Here is a 15,795-nt window from a genome sequence, read left to right as displayed (position 1 = left end):
CATACTCCTCACAACAATCTATGTCATAGGAACTATTATTATTTCCATTTTACAGATGGGAAAACTGAGGTTTAAAGAGGTGAGGCAACTTGCCCAACTAATAAGTGTTAGAGTAGGGACTGAAATCCAAGCAGAGTCCAGAGCCTACTCCTGTTAATTTTATTTGAATAAAAGGATTCTAATACTTTAAAAAAAATTGAAAATTACTGAACTAAATGATCTTAATGGCATCTTCTAGATTTAAATTTCTATAATTCTGCATTCAGCCTAGCAAAGGGATATAATAACTGTCCTCAAATATCTGAAGGGATGTCTTATGGGAAAAAAAAGATCATTCTATGTGGTCCCAGAACATAAAACTAAGACCAAGGGAAGAGGACAGAATGCGGAGAAAGTTCTAGTGAGGCAATATATCTAAGAATGTGGTAACAGAGCTGCTCAACAATGGGACAGGTAGTGAATGAACTCTGTCATCTTGGTAGTGCTCTAGAATCAGAATGATCACTTACGGAGATTGTTGGGGATGGAGATATTGGGACTACAATTTCCGCTTTGTATAGGAAGCGGACCAAATGACTTTAAAGGACTAGAACTGAGAGTCTCAAATTCTCAGATAGAGGTTCAAAGTATCAGAAAGTGGGGATCATTACTAGGGCCCAGTCTCTCCCATCCCAAATCTAGGGAAAGGGGGAAGGCCCATCCTTGGCTCTGTGCCTTCTGTAATTACTGCTATAACTGTGAGGCTTCCTAAGGCAAGAACTCACGCTCCTACCTGACTATTTGCTATCTTCAAAGGTCAGCAGGCTGGTACTGGATTCTTCCCCTTCCCTCAACCTCTCCCAGCTGCCTGTCACTGCAGTTCCTTACAGTTGTGACAACTATTCTGAATGTCACTGCCAGAAGTAACTTTAGCAAGTATCCTGTTCACCAACCACAGTTTACAGGTGGGAAAAAAGAAGGCTCAGAAAAGGGATTATCTAAAGTCATTCTCCTCCTTAAGTATTTACTGAACACATGAGTATAAGAAGTCAGCCCAGACACAAACTCAAGTAGCTGACATGGAGCTCAGGACACTGAATCAGGCTTCAAGACAGTCCCCATTTATTATATACTTATTATTACATATGTTAGTATATATAATAATATATTAATATATAATATTATTATTATTATACATTTATTATTCATATCCCACCTACTTTCAAAAAGTGACTAGTGAGTTGGAGTTACCACTTTAGGCAGGGGTTCTTAAAGGCATCAACGGTCACGAAACTCAGGAAGAAATGAGAGAAGCAGATTAGAGATCCACCTTAGACACGAAATCCTCCAGCCCTGCTTCATAATCTGCCCACCTGATTCAAATGGAGAAAGACTGTTCCCAGCAACAGTTATTTCCCACATATCTCCCATCATACCAGCGACAGTACTGCTCCCAGGCAAGGGAAACAGACTCTTCCTCAGCTCCTTCACCCCAAATCTAAAATCCTCTCTTTCTTTCACTATGTCAACAGAAACCCAGCCTGCCTACTGAGTGCCATAAAATCACTGCAGATTGCAACACAACTTCTAAAACCATTTCCTCTTCAGACACAATCATAGAATCCTGAAATATCAGACCTGGAAGGGACCTTGCAGTGTATCTGTAGTTCATCTCCCACCACTCTCACAAAGGGGAGGCTCAGAGACGGGAAGAGAATGGTCTGAAGCCTGAGAATGGTCTGAGAAGAAGAAGGCCATCTTCTTTCTCAAATGAGTGTTTTTCCATACCAAGCATTTTAATCAGTAAATATACTGTTGTGAAACCAGTGAAGATATAGATGAAGGACAAAAAGTTCCTCCCTTCCCATATCATTGAAATAAACTTCAAGACAGGACCTAGATAATTAACAGAGTTCTTGGTCACGAATGCTAGGACAACACACTTTAGGGCTCATGTCACCTTGACAGTCTTCTCCTTGTCAGAACGTGGGCTTGTCTCACCTTCCCAACCATCCCTACCTTCTCAAATACACACACTCACACATAATCTACAGGGATCTGGAAAGTTCTAAATATCACACTCTGGAATTCATACTCAGAGGCATACGGGGATCCTGAGAGCAGAGCTTCCATCCTAAGATAAGTCACCTGCTTCTCAGAAGCTCCAGTTTCTAAGGAAGAATTGAATGAAAGCCAGAGCCTGTGGAGAGACCAGGTGATTTCAGCTGAGGATGAGGGGTGAGATGGGGCAGAGATAAGGACAGCCATAAGCAATCCAAAGCAAACAGTGGAAGGAATGGACTACACCAAATTTATTGGGCTTTGGAGACTGGGGTCCTCTCCGAGAACCTCGATATTGAGCAGCTGCTATATATCACCAGAATAATAGCCATCAACCACTCTTTCCACCCTTTCCCCATAAACTCGTTAACTAATTCCCCAAACCCCCTACTGTCACCCAGTGTCCCTTCAACTAGCCAGCCCTCACTCCGTGAGCTACCCCTAATATCCCTCACTGCCTTTCTCTCCCTGAATGACGATTCTAGTAACTTTGTCACTGATCATCTTCTCACACATATACACATAAATCCCCATTAATGCCTCTACCTGCCACACTAGGGGGAAGAGTGCATGGGTGAAACCAAAGTTTTGTTTGGAGGACAAATTATAAGCCCTTGAACCAGATGAACATGTGCCTTTGAAAGAGGTAATGTGTTACATAGACTAAGAGGACCCTTGATTCTTTCTCACTTTCTCCCCACCATCTACACATCCAATTACCAATGTTGGCTTCTTTCCTCTAAATTACTCTAAAATTTCATCTTTCCATTCCTTTCCCACCAGCAGTATCCCAGTTCAGGCATCTCTACCCTGAATAACAAACTCCCAGCTCTCTGGCTTCACACTCCCACATCCATATGTATCCAGATTAATCTTCTTAAGCCAAACTGTGAGAACATCATTCCCCTGCATAAAATCCTTTCATATGTCTCTAAAAATAGTCAAGATCTCCCATTCCTGGACCTTAGCCACTGTTGAAGACAACCTTGATTGCTCCTTCTCTCACTTGCCACATCCAATCCAAGTCAGCAAATTCCACGAGCTCTTCACTCAAAATAGTTCCAGATTTTGACCACTTCTAACCATGTTCAAGCTACTACTATGGTCTAAATCACCATCACTGCATACCTGGATTTCTATAATAGCCTCCTAATTTGTCTCCCTGCTTCTACTCTTGCCCTTCTGCAGTCTATCCTCCACACAAAAGACAGATACTAAGTAAAAGTCAAATCATTGTCACTCCTATGCTCAAGATTGTCCAGTGGTTCCCTATTTCACTGTGAATAAAACTCAAAAAAGTCTATATTGACTTTCAAGGTTCTACACGATCTAGTGCCCTGCTGACCTCATTCCCTACTACTCTCTCTTTCTCTAGTGCACACTGTTTCGGCTACACTAACTTCCTAGCTGGTCTTCAAACACATCAGGCAGCAGCACACGCCCACCTCAGGGTCTTTGCATTAGCTCTTCCATGCACCTGGAATATTTCCCCTTCCCAACCCAACTTATCTACATGGCACGCTCCATTTCCTTCATATCTCTGCTCAAATGTCACCTTTATCAGGGAGTTCTTCCCTTATCAATCCCCACTTTTCATTATCATTCTCTTTTCTCTTACAGTGCTCTGTATTTTTCTATAGCACTTATCACTACTTGTCATGTATTTATTAGTTTGTTTGTTTATCATCTGTCTCCTCAAGCTGGAATATAACCTCTATGAGATCAGGGACTTTCTTTGTTCAGAATAGTGCCTGGTACATAATAAGTTCTCATTAAGTATTTATTGAATGAATAAATTGTTCCCCGTATAAACCCTTTACTCCAGACAGACTTGGTCTTCTCACTGTCCCGATATAATAATAATGGTGGCTAATATTTATTGAGTGCTTTCAATGTGCCAGGAATTGGACACACGGATTTGTTATCCTATTCAATCCTCTTCAATTGACAACTCCATGAGATAAAAACTATTTTTAGCCACATTTTACAGTTGAGAAAACTGAAGTTCAAAGACATGAAGTAACTTGTACAAAATCATATAGCTAGTTAGTGGCAGAAACAGGACTCAGATTAGGTTAGTTTGACACCAAAACCTATTCTAATTTTTGTTATACTGCCTCCCTACAATGCTTTCTCCCTTCTATGAACTATTTGCGTAAGTGGCTCTTTGCAGTTTGGCCCATACTTGCTTTCAGGCTGTTTTATACAAGCTTATTTGGTTTTCCCAAATAGAATGTAAATTCCACGAGACCAAAGTCTGGGCCATTTAAACCTGACAACACATTTTATCTGATATTTTTAATGGCTAATATAGCTAATTTCTCTTTTCAACTTCACAGTCAAGTGTTGGACAACTAGAATAATGAAGTAGTATCATGTGGTGAAAAGAGTAGTTGACTAGGAGTGAGGATATCTGGAGATTAGTCTCAGCTCTGTCTCCAAGCAGGTATATGACCCTTAAGCAAATCACTTAGCCTCCCTGGCCCTTAATCTACCCATCTGTAAAGAGAGTTGGCCTGAATGGACTCTAAACAATCACTTCAAGTTCTAAAAATACTATTATTCCATGAACATTTACAGTGTGTCAAGCCAAAAGTAAAAGGTCGAATTCTTCCTTACTATGGTTCTGTTCTGGCTAACTGGAGAACTTTCCTAAGAGCACTATTTACTTTGTGGACTATTTCAGTACATGTAGAAGATACGCCTCAAAACATGGACTGAGCTACAAATGTGGTTTGCTAAGGCCACTACAGCTATCTAAATGACACGGTTTAGGTTGAAAAGAAAGTCATACTGTGGCTCATAAGAAGTATATCAACCAGAGCAAATCACTGAAAAATGTCATTTTTAAAAACACCAATAAAAATTAGAGCAGGAAGAAGGTGGGCTCCAAGACAAAGGACTTTGGGGGAAAAGGAGGACTTCACAGAATAAATGGTATGATGGACAGTTTGTGAAATATTGAATTTATGATAAAGGCAAATAGTGCAAGAAAAATTGCAGGCAATGTTTCAGAGAAAACAAAAATCTATACATAAAAGGAAATGCAATCATAATATATTACTCTTACATAAACACTGATTCTAAATTAACTAAAAAACAGAGCTATAATTATATTGGGAAGACGAGAGAAAGAAGTTGGAGGCGTATACAAGAATTAAATTCTCATCTATCATAATAGGAAGTCAATACTTTCTAAAAAACAAAAAAGATGACGAAATAGTAGTATAAGCATCTTATTTAAAAACAAATGGAAAAGACAATCTGTTCTGTATGGAATTCTCTTTGCACCTTTGTCAAAAATCAATTGGCAAATGAGCTAAATTCTTCTGAATTGTACACTTTAAAAGTGTTCAGGTGACGAACTTTATGTGTATTTTACCACAATAAAATATCAATTGGCCACATTTGTGAGGATCTATTTATGGATTTTATGTTCAATAAAACATCTGTTCAAAAAAAACAAAGGGAGGGGCTGGACCCGTGGCTGAGTGGTTAAGTTCGCACGCTCCGCTGCAGGCAGCCCAGTGTTTCGTTGGTTCGAATCCTGGGTGCGGACATGGCACTGCTCATCAAACCACGCTGAGGCAGTGTCCCACATGCCAAAACTAGAAGGACCCACAATGAAGAATATACAAGTATGTACCGGGGGGAGAAAAAGGAAAAAAATAAAATCTTTAAAAAAAAAAAAAAAACAAAGGAAAGTAACCATAAATCTGGCGTATCTGCACTTTACTTTCTTATTTATTTGTAGCTTACTTTTGCTTTACTGTAAACAAAAGAATTGAATAATAATGACCTCTGTGGAACTTGTCTCCCATTCCTCTACCCTTGTATCCATTACACCTAATATAGGGATGAGCACCCAGTATCTTTAAAAATTCTTGTCAGTTGGTTGACCACTGTAAAAATGGAGTGAGTATGGCTTGTTATGAAGTTGCAGAATATTGTACTAGAAGTAAGTTTAGAGATTATCTAATCCAGTGTTTCCCAAATTGGTGTTCCATGGAATACTGCTTTTTATGATGTTAACGACTGCTGCAAAAAGTGTTTGGGGCTCAAATAAATTTTGGAATCCCATGTTAAACAAAATTAATCAGATGTCTTTACCATAGGACTTCTTGGAGACTTTACTACGTTAGCATACATTAGGAATCCCACAAAAGGCAATTTATTATGTACTGTTTCCCAGACTCATTTGTTTCATGAATTAAGAAGCCCCTACTAATATCTCTAGTAACTAGTAGTTCCTAGAGCATCCTTTGGATGACACTGGTCTATTCTACTCCCCTCATTTTACAAATGAGGAAAGAGAGGCTCTCTAAAGCCTGTTCAGGTGTGGACAGTAGGGGAACTAGAAAGAAGGGCCTCTCAGAGTTCTGCAGCAATCTCTAATGATTGAACAACTCTCGCCTGTGTTTTCTCAGTCTTTCATCATGTACCTGAATTATTTTCAAACCAGGGAACAAATCTCCTTTGCAGATCTGTAAAGGTTTTCTGATCCCTAAGGAACCTAGGAGGTGGGCCCAGGTATTCGCTGGAGCTCAAGCATAAAGTCCCAGGGCAGGAGCTAAAGAAAGTTCCAACAGACATATAGACCATGAGTTTCAGTGGCAAAGTGATCTCAAATTGAACAATGGCAATGTTTCACATTTGTATAGTGTTTTCCAATAAATAAATACTTTCACAACATTGTCTCATTTGGTTCTCCTAACAATCTAGGGAGAATTATTATCCCCATTTTATGGAAGAGGAAATTGACTCACAGAGAGTTAAATACCTTGCCTGCAGTTACATAGCAAGTGAATGGCACAGTTGAAATGACAGCCTAAATTTCCTCTCTCTCAGGTTAGGCTTCTTCTTAATATGTCATAATTGGGCAAATTTTGAATGAGCATGAATTTAACTCTTCCATAAAACATCCAAACTGCTCCTATTGGCCCACTTAAAAAGAAATAGGATCAAATTCTCAGAATGCTCATGCATGGTGGCAGAAGCAACACCCAATATCTGAAACTTCAAGGTCCTATTTGGGTTCAGTATATTAATACCTCCTATAGAGCTATGTTGCCAGGAGGAAGGGGTGTTAGAAAATTCCCACTGGGGAGGCAGCACAGCCTAGCATTACAAACAAGGAGTCAGACAGACTTAGGTTTGAATCCTGGCTCTACCTTACTCATTCTGTAACCCTTCTGTGCTTCATTTCTTCACCTGTAAAATGGAGCTAAGGAAACCCATTTTGCAAAGCTGTTGAGAGGCTAGTGTAAGGAATCAGAGGGATAGTATACGTAGTGTCAGGGTTAAGAGTGTAAGCTCTGGAATTATACTACCTGAGTTTGAATCTCAGCTCTGCTTCTTGCCAGCTGTACGACTTCAGAAAAGTCACTTAACGTCTTAGAATTTCAGTTATCACAGATGTAAAATGAGGAAAATAAATAGTGCAATCTTAGTTGTTGTGAGCATCAAATGAGATAATATTTGTTAAGCACTTGAGCACAGTGTCTGGTATACAGCTCAGTAAAAGGCAATGATGCTAACAGTGGTGGTGGTAGTGAAAAACCCAATACCCATTTTCCTCCCAAAGCAAGAATAAGAAAGCCAAGCTACTCATTCCTATTCTCTTCCATTTACCCTCTCCCCTCTTTCCTCTCCAACTACAAGCCAAGAACACTAGAGTTGGATGTCAGTTCTCTCACATATTATTTATGTGACATAAAGCCATTTAACCTTCTTGAGGTATTTTTCCTCACTTGAGACATTAAGTTAACAATACTCTGCTTACTCTACTGGGTTGTTGCAAGCATCAAATGAGTTAATGGATTTTAAAGTAGTTTGTGAACTATGAAACACTATTTAAATGTGAAGGGTTTCTTTTTATCTATCACAGACTATAAGATAGATGTTTTTACCAGTAAAAAGCAACTTTATCGCCAAGTTTTTTCTCATGGACAATTCGATCCAGCACATTGTAGCAGATGTTTGTTGTTGCTCCTTTCATCCACTCAATGAAGATTTTCCCTTTAGTCACATCAAAGTTGTACTGGAGGAATGGGCCAGGACATGGGGTCTTCCAATAAAACTCCTTGGCAATGTCTCCCCAAAACTCTGCAACAGAAGGGGAAGCAAAGACATCACTAAGCTTCTCAGAAATATTTATCTTCAGATGGCTTACCAGTCTATGCACAGAACCAACTCACAACTTCTCTGCCCTGTACTCTGGGACCCATCACCTGGGTCTCTCCTCTACCTGTCTAATCTTATCACTCACCACTCTCCCAACTCACCTTCTATTCCCCTGAGCTGAATCTTGATTCAAATTTCTGCCTTCCCTACTCAAAACTACCACTCCATTTTTCACCATCTATTCAAATCATAGCCTATGTCTATCATAAGGCCTAGCACATTGTAAGCAATAAGCAAATTTTTTAATGAATTAATTAGTGAAAGGAAGAAATAATTTACACACAGAGCCTTCCATGACCATTTCTATCTCTTAATTTGTTCATTCACTCTAGTAATTATTTAGGGAGCAGCTCTTTCCCCTACTATTACTTGCCCAAGTGTTACGTGCTCTGTGCCAGATGTTGCTTTAAACTCTTTATATGTATTATCTCATTTAGGCCTTACCACAATCCTAGGAGGTAGGCTTTATGTTTACTCTCATTTTATTGATTTGAAAATCAAGATTCAGAGAGGTTAAATAACTTGCCCAAGGTTACACAGTTACTAACTCAAGATTTGGACTTTCCTGAGAAAGATATTTTTGCTAAAATCTGAGAGATGAATAGGAGTTTTTCTCCACTCCCCTACCAGGAAAGAGAGTACTACGGGATAGGAAGGAACCAAGGGTATATGTTAGCGCTTGAGGCTGAAGCACTGAAAATAAGAGGAAGAATAGCAGGAACTGATGCATAAACTGGGCAGATCATGCAATCCTTCTGGGAATGATAAGGAATTTGGTATTTGTCCTAAGAGCAATGGAAAGTCATTGCAGAATTTCAAGCAGCAGAGGGACATGATCAGATTTACAGTCTTGAAATATGTGCCTGGCTAAAGTGGAGAAAACGTACTCAGCAGATAAACATGCAACTGCCGAGTACTTAGGATATTCTCAGTACTGGATCAGCAGCTAGAGGGGAGAGAGACCCTTAGAACCATAACAATGGAAGGAACTTTCGAGATTATCACCTCCTCATTTTACTGATAAGAAACCAAATTCATAGAGGTAAAGTGACTTGCTCAAGATTACATGATTTAGTTGATACAATCTAGTTGGAGAGATAAGATTAACACATGAAATATTTTTCAATATACAAAACAGAATATAATTGAAAGCTAAATCACATTGCAATCAATTAAAGAAATCCAAATTAAATCAACCCCAAGGTGCCATTATACACCTAGCAAACTAGGTGAAAGATGAAACTAGCAAAGATTAAAAGAAAGATTAAAGCCAATGCCTAAGTGGCCCTGGAAAAACAGATATTTTTATATAATAATGGCATTATAAGAAATCAACACAATCTTAGTGGATAGCAGGACAATGCCTGACAAGAGCCATAAATTTTTTATACCCTTTCATGTGCTAATTCAGCTTTGGGGAACCTATACCAAGAAAATAATCCCAAAGGAAAAAAAAAGATTACTAAAGAGATGTTTATAGCAACACTATTTATAAAAGTGAAATTGGAGGGGCCAGCCCCGTGGCACAGCGGTTAAATTTGCACGTTCCGTTTCGGCGGCCCAGGGTTCACAGGTTCGGATCCCGGGTGTGGACCTGTGCACCACTTGTTGGGCCATGCTGTGGCAGGTGTCCCACATATAAAGTAGAGAAGATGGGCACGGATGTTAGCTCAGGGCCAGTCCTCCTTAGCAAAAAGAGGAGGATTGGTAGCAGATGTTCGCTCAGGGCTAATCTTCCTCAAATAAAAGAAAAAGAAAATTAAAAAATAGTGAAACTGGAAACAACTCAAAAGCCCAACAATAAAAAAACTGATGAAAACTAGTACTAATAATATTGTAATGCTAGTAGTAATACAATAGAATACTAAATACCATTAAAGAGAAAGCAAACACAACTGGCATTTTAGTGAATGCCTTTCATGTCCCAGGGACTGAGCTAATCTCATGTAATCTTTATATGGCCCTATGAAATACACGTTAATTATCCTAATTTTATAGTTGAGAAAACTGAAGCTCAGGAAACTCTCCTAAGGACCACGTGGCTAGAAACCAGAATACAAAATCAGATCTGACTCTAAAGTCCATGTTGTTACAACTACATTAAGTATGTGTGTCTACTCAAAAATATTTTTAAGTGACAATAGTGGGCATAGATTATGTAAAACTATTTATAAACCACATTTATGTCCATCAACAAGGAGTGAAGAAAACCTGAGTTTTATGATCACTTTGTTTTGTTTTTCGGGTTTTTTTTGGTGGAGGTGTTGAAATTGAGATGCTTTGTTGGCACACATTCTAAGTACTAAAGAAGTTCAGAAGAGGGAAAGATGAGCATGACTGGGATGATCAGGGAACGCTCTGTGGAATTGGTGGGGTTTGACTAGGTAGAGAGGAGCAGAAGGAAAGGGGCAAAGGCAAGCAGGTGGGAAAGGGACTTCTGCATTTCCAGTATATCAGTGAGAATGACCTGTCTAGAATGAGAGGTGTGGTAGAGAGGAGCAGCAGATAAGGATAGAAAGGTGGGGTGGGGTACTTATCCAGAGACTGGAAAGAAAGGCAGGATTTTTATTTGAAACTGGAGGAAATAGGGAACTACTGCAAGTTTCTGAAGTAACATATGAAAGCAGTGTTTCCAGAATATCAATCTAATAGTGTTTAGGTAAATCTACCAGAGCGATTGAAGATTGATGAGACTAGGGAACCAATTAGAGAGGCTGCTTCCTTGAGTTAAAAGCGTCTGTGAGAATGGAAGAAAACGTAATCTGAGAGAAATTTGCAGAGTATTTGACAGAATTTGATGAAAGGCAGACTGCAGGGTCAGGGAAGAGGAACAGCACAGCTATTAGGAGTATAGGTTCTTCAGTGAAGACTACCTCGGTTCAAATTCCAGCTCCACTGCTAAGTAGCTTTGTGACCTTGTGCAAGTTAACGTCTCTGAGCCTCAGTTTCCTTCTCTGTAAAATGGAGATGATAACAGTCTGTACATTAAACCAAACAGGATTATTTGTGATTAGTAAGCAGTAAGCAATCTATACATAATAAGATATACAGATAAGATCTATCTACAAATGATCTTAAATCATAGCTAGATCATATTACTATAGATCATATCTTATTATTATAGATCATCTATAAATGATAGATAGATCTTATTAGAGGAAAGAATGATGAAAGAGGTTTACAGTTTGGGAATGGTGCCATTGACAGGGATTAGAAAATTAAGGATGAGGGAGGGTTTGGGAGAGAAAATTGGTAAATCCCAGCCACAGTCATGTTAAATATGATATAACATCAAGGCGTGTGAATAAAATGGTCTACAGATCAATGAAATTTAGGACCAGAGCATAATTGAAATCCTGGGTACAGAGCTAAATATATAGATAGGAGTTATTATTGTGGCAGTAATAGTTCACCCCTGGGAAACAGATGAACTCATGACAGGAGAAAATACAGAGGGAAGAGAGGGAAAAGAGACCTGAGGACTCATACTTGGAAACTGCCTGCAGCAATCAACCATTGTATACTTGATTCAATCCTGTCTTGCATTACTTAGTAATTGCTTCATCCACGTTGTTCTTATTGTTACTAATCACCATATATTAAATGCCTGCTGTGCAACACTATAAGGCACACTTTACTGATTCCGTTAGTCATCATACAAAGCTACGAGGCAAGTATTATTATCCCTATCTCATAAATGAAGAAAAAGAATCTCAGGCAGCTTTTAAAATCTGCCTAAGACTGCACAGTAAATGAGTGGTAGAGCCAGGATCTAAATCTATACCTTTCTGGGTTTGATTAATGGCCTGTGCTTGTCCCACTGGCAAACATCATGCTGCCTTCCAAACTAGGTACAGTTTCGACCCCTTACTCAGTCTGAGGGTAATGGTACGGGTTTTTGCTTTTTTTTTTTTGGTGAGGAAGATTCGCCCTGAGCTAACATCTGTTGCCAATGTTCCTCTATTTTGTACATGGGTCTTTGCCATAGCATGGCCACCAACAAGTGGTATAGGTCCCTGACAAACCAAACCTGGGCACCACTAGGCCACGTGCTGGCCCCCCAAGTGTAGGGAATTTTCCTTGCATATTCTTAAAGACAAGGAACTATCTATCAGAATTTCTGAGTTATTACAATCCCAGATTAAATTAAAAAAAAAACATTTTAGTGACTTGTTCAGTCTTATACTGGGTAATTTCCATTGGGACTTGTGAAATGTTAAAAATAGATCTGGGAGCCAGCCCTGAGGCCTATAGGTTAAAGTTTAGGGCTCTGCTTCAACTGCCGGGTTGGGTGCCCAGGTGCAGAAACACACCGTTGCCTGTCAATAGCCATGCTGTGGCAGGGGCTCACACAGCAGAACTAGAAGGACTTACTACCAGAATATACAACTATGTACTGGGACTTTGGGGAGAAAAAAAAGAGAGAGAGGAAGATTGGCAACAACAGATGTTAGCTCAGGGCCAATGTTTCCCAGGCAAAAAAAAAATTGAAACAGTAAGAAAAAAAAGATCTGGGACTCCATTACTAATTGTGGGGACCCCAGGATGGGGACTAGACCGGCTGCTGCCCCTCAACAGTGGAGACGAATTCACTGGCTAAAGGTGTCGGGAGGCAGCGGCTGAGTCGGTGCACAAGGGGGCAGAGAAAGTTCTTCTGGCGGCCCTCCTGCCCTCAGGGCGCCCCCTCGCCCCTGGGAACCCCTGTTTTCACCTTAGGAACTCTCCTTCTCTTCTCATGAAACTTCTACTCTCCCCCACGGAAGCCCCACTTCCTCACGGCAACCACGTGCCATGAAACCCCCAAGTGGTCAGGGAACTCCGCAGCTCCTAGGGACCCTCGTCTCCTCACAGGAGCCTCCTCCTCCGAGAACCCCCATCTCCTCCAGCACCCCTTTTCCCTCTCCTCAAAGAACGGCGATTCTTCCCTCGCCGAACCTCCACTTCCTCAAGGACTCAACTCCCCCAGGGAACCCCTGTCTCCTCAGGGGAGGCCGGCGACTCCTCGCTCCGCTGGAAGCTCTCCTCCCCTCCGCGCTGAGCCCCCAGGCCCGGCCTCACCTCGCGGCTCCTCCACAGAGCGCTGGTGCAGCTGTCGGTAGCGCTGCAACGAGGGGACGTGCGCCGAACGGCTGACCTCCGGCGGCGGAGACCAGCGCCGCCCCCGGCTCCGGGCTCCCGCTTCCTCCCGGGCCCCGCTGCCACCGCCGCCGCCGCCGCCGCCGCTCCGGCCCCGCTCCTCGGGAAGCCCCATCGCGTCGAGTTGACCTGCACAGCAGCCGCCTTTGCGGTTGCGGCGGGTGCACAGGCGGGGAAAACAGGCCGGCCGAGGGGCGGGGCCTCAGGGGCGGGTAGGGGCGGAGCTTAGTCAGGTCTCGGTGGGCAGGAGGGGCGGGGCCATGCCCGGTCGGGGCGGGACCAAGGTTAGCAAAGACACAGATAGGAAAAAGTCGAGCATTGCCTGGCGCGTAGGGGCCCAGCTGACTTGCGGAACGGGAGGGGCCGTTAGAGGGAAAGCAGAAGGGGCGGGGCCAGGCGTGACAGGAGAGGAGGTGGGCCCATGGAGTGACGGGGAGTGGCGGGGCTGGATGTGACAGGAGAGGAGGCAGGACCATGGAGTGACCAGGGTGGGGTGGGGTCTCGAGCAGGAAAGAGCTGGCTCGATGAGAAGAGTTGGGTCAGGCCCATCGCGGAACCACCCCGTGGTCTGATTGCACAAACCTGTCACCCCACCGAGTTGGAAAGCCAGATGGAGTAGGGTTCTTTTCAGACTCTTCCCCTCTAGGAACTATCCTTCCATTCTGAGTAAACCTCTCACCTTTGTCCTTAGGAAAAACTCCTCCCGTGGACTTTGAGGGCATGGCCTGGGGACAGGACCTCCTCTCTGCTAATCTTGGGCCCAGCTCAGATTTTCTCCCACCCCCGAGCATATGTCTTCCCTCTCCCTCCAGAGCTCGAGTATAAGACTTATTAAGTGAAGACTAGGAGGAGCCTTCAGGTCTTTGCTAATAAACCCACCTCCTCACTGCACAAATGGTAAACTCAGGGAAAGGAGAAAATTTGTGCAAGGTCACAAAGCAAACAACCACCAAGTTAGGGCCAAACCTAGGTCTCCCGATTCCAGGTCTTTTTATCTCATCAGGCTGTAAGGATTATGTAAATATCAAAGTCTATGCAAACAGGAAGAATCATTCATACTCTTCTTTCCTTCCCAGTCTCTTTACTTCACCAAGAGACCCCTCCCACCTGCCACACCTGGGCTCAATTACCTCTGGCTTCCCTTTATCCCTTCCACTCCAGAAATGAGAGGCCAGGCAGGACCCTCTATCTCCCATCTGCTCTTGCCACCAAGAAGGGGCCCACCCCATCCATGAGTTCACAGAATGGCTGTCAAGGCAGGAAGGATCCTTAAATATCTAACTCCAAGAGTGATTCTGAGGCCTGAAGCAGAAAGCCCACACCTTCAGAAGTCTACACAGGGCTTGTGGCCCCATCTGGCCTAGACTCCCTTCCCACCTGCTCCCTTGTTTCGTTGTTCAGCTAACCACAAGCCCAGCACACCCTAAACTGAAAAAAAAAATCTCCCCATGGTCAGACATATGATCCAGAGTCAACCCAGTCCTGAGGGGATGGTCTCCGGGCTCATTGAAGGGGTATGGACCCCATGGAGTGGACATGGACCCCAGTGAGGAGGTATTAACCACACTGAAGGGACACACACTTCACTAAAGGCACATGGACTTCACTAAGGGAGCACAGATCTTGCTGAGACGTCTCACATTTCACTGAAGGGTTGTGGACCCTGCTAATAAGACATGAATGGCATTGAAGGTCACTGACCCTACTGAGGGGACATGGACTTCCTCCCAGGAGATACAGAAGGTTTATACTTTCCTAAGAGACGTCAACCCCACTGAAAGGACTCAAACCCCACTGAGGACCCTCTCACTACACTGAGGGAATGGACACCATGAAGGGGCACAGACCTCATTTTGTTGTGACAGGCCCTACTTGGGTGATCAGACTTCATTGAAGCATAATAAGCCCTACGGACCTCACTAAGATAGGAACCTCTCTGTGGGGAAGAAAACACACAAAATGGGCACACAGTCCCACATACTGATGGTCTTCTTCCCACCTCACACACACAGCTCTGGGCAGCCCTACCCCCCTCTCCCTTCTCCCCAGCCCTTCTCCCAAGCAGTAGAGCTGTTCCCAACACACTGCTGCCCCCTCCTGTCTACAGGTGTCTCTGCAGCTGCTAGGCCCATAGCAGATTTTCCAGCAGTCCAGGTCATCTCTGGGCCTGGAGCCTGGGGTTGGAGAAGGAGATATATACCTGGAGCTTTACCAGCCCCCTCTCTCTGCCTGTGGACTATGCAATGGAAATTTGGACAAGAGGTCTCATAAGAGAGGGAACCCCTCCCCATGTTTGGAGATGGAGTAGTAGTGCAAGCTATAGTGTAGTTGGAATTCCTCAGAGTGGGAGGAAGATGGATCAGGTTGGACCAGATGAGAATCCACGAGATTAAGGAAATAATAATAATGATAATAATGATTGTGGCATTTAGTGAG

General features: G+C 42.7%; 1 protein-coding gene across 4 annotated transcripts in view; it reads right to left on the bottom strand.

Annotated features, from left to right (window-relative positions):
• Positions 1-15,795, bottom strand: part of ACSS2 (acyl-CoA synthetase short chain family member 2) — a 50,256-nt gene that overhangs the window by 33,420 nt on the left and 1,041 nt on the right. For 2 of the 4 annotated variants that reach the window (XM_070247407.1, XM_070247406.1), the window contains exon 2: positions 7,950-8,145. In XM_070247407.1, the coding sequence (XP_070103508.1) occupies positions 7,950-8,038 (89 nt within the window). In that variant the 5' untranslated portion in view covers positions 8,039-8,145. Of the gene's footprint in view, positions 1-7,949; positions 8,146-13,281; positions 13,559-15,795 lie in introns of those variants that run through there. The other 2 variants (XM_001501341.5, XM_003363913.5) reach the window with 2 other exon arrangements.

Source organism: Equus caballus, chromosome 22 (genome assembly GCF_041296265.1).
Source record: "Equus caballus isolate H_3958 breed thoroughbred chromosome 22, TB-T2T, whole genome shotgun sequence".
Taxonomy (NCBI): Eukaryota; Metazoa; Chordata; class Mammalia; order Perissodactyla; family Equidae; genus Equus; species Equus caballus.
Note: the sequence above shows the minus strand (reverse complement) of the source record. Positions and strands in the feature narration are given on the sequence as shown.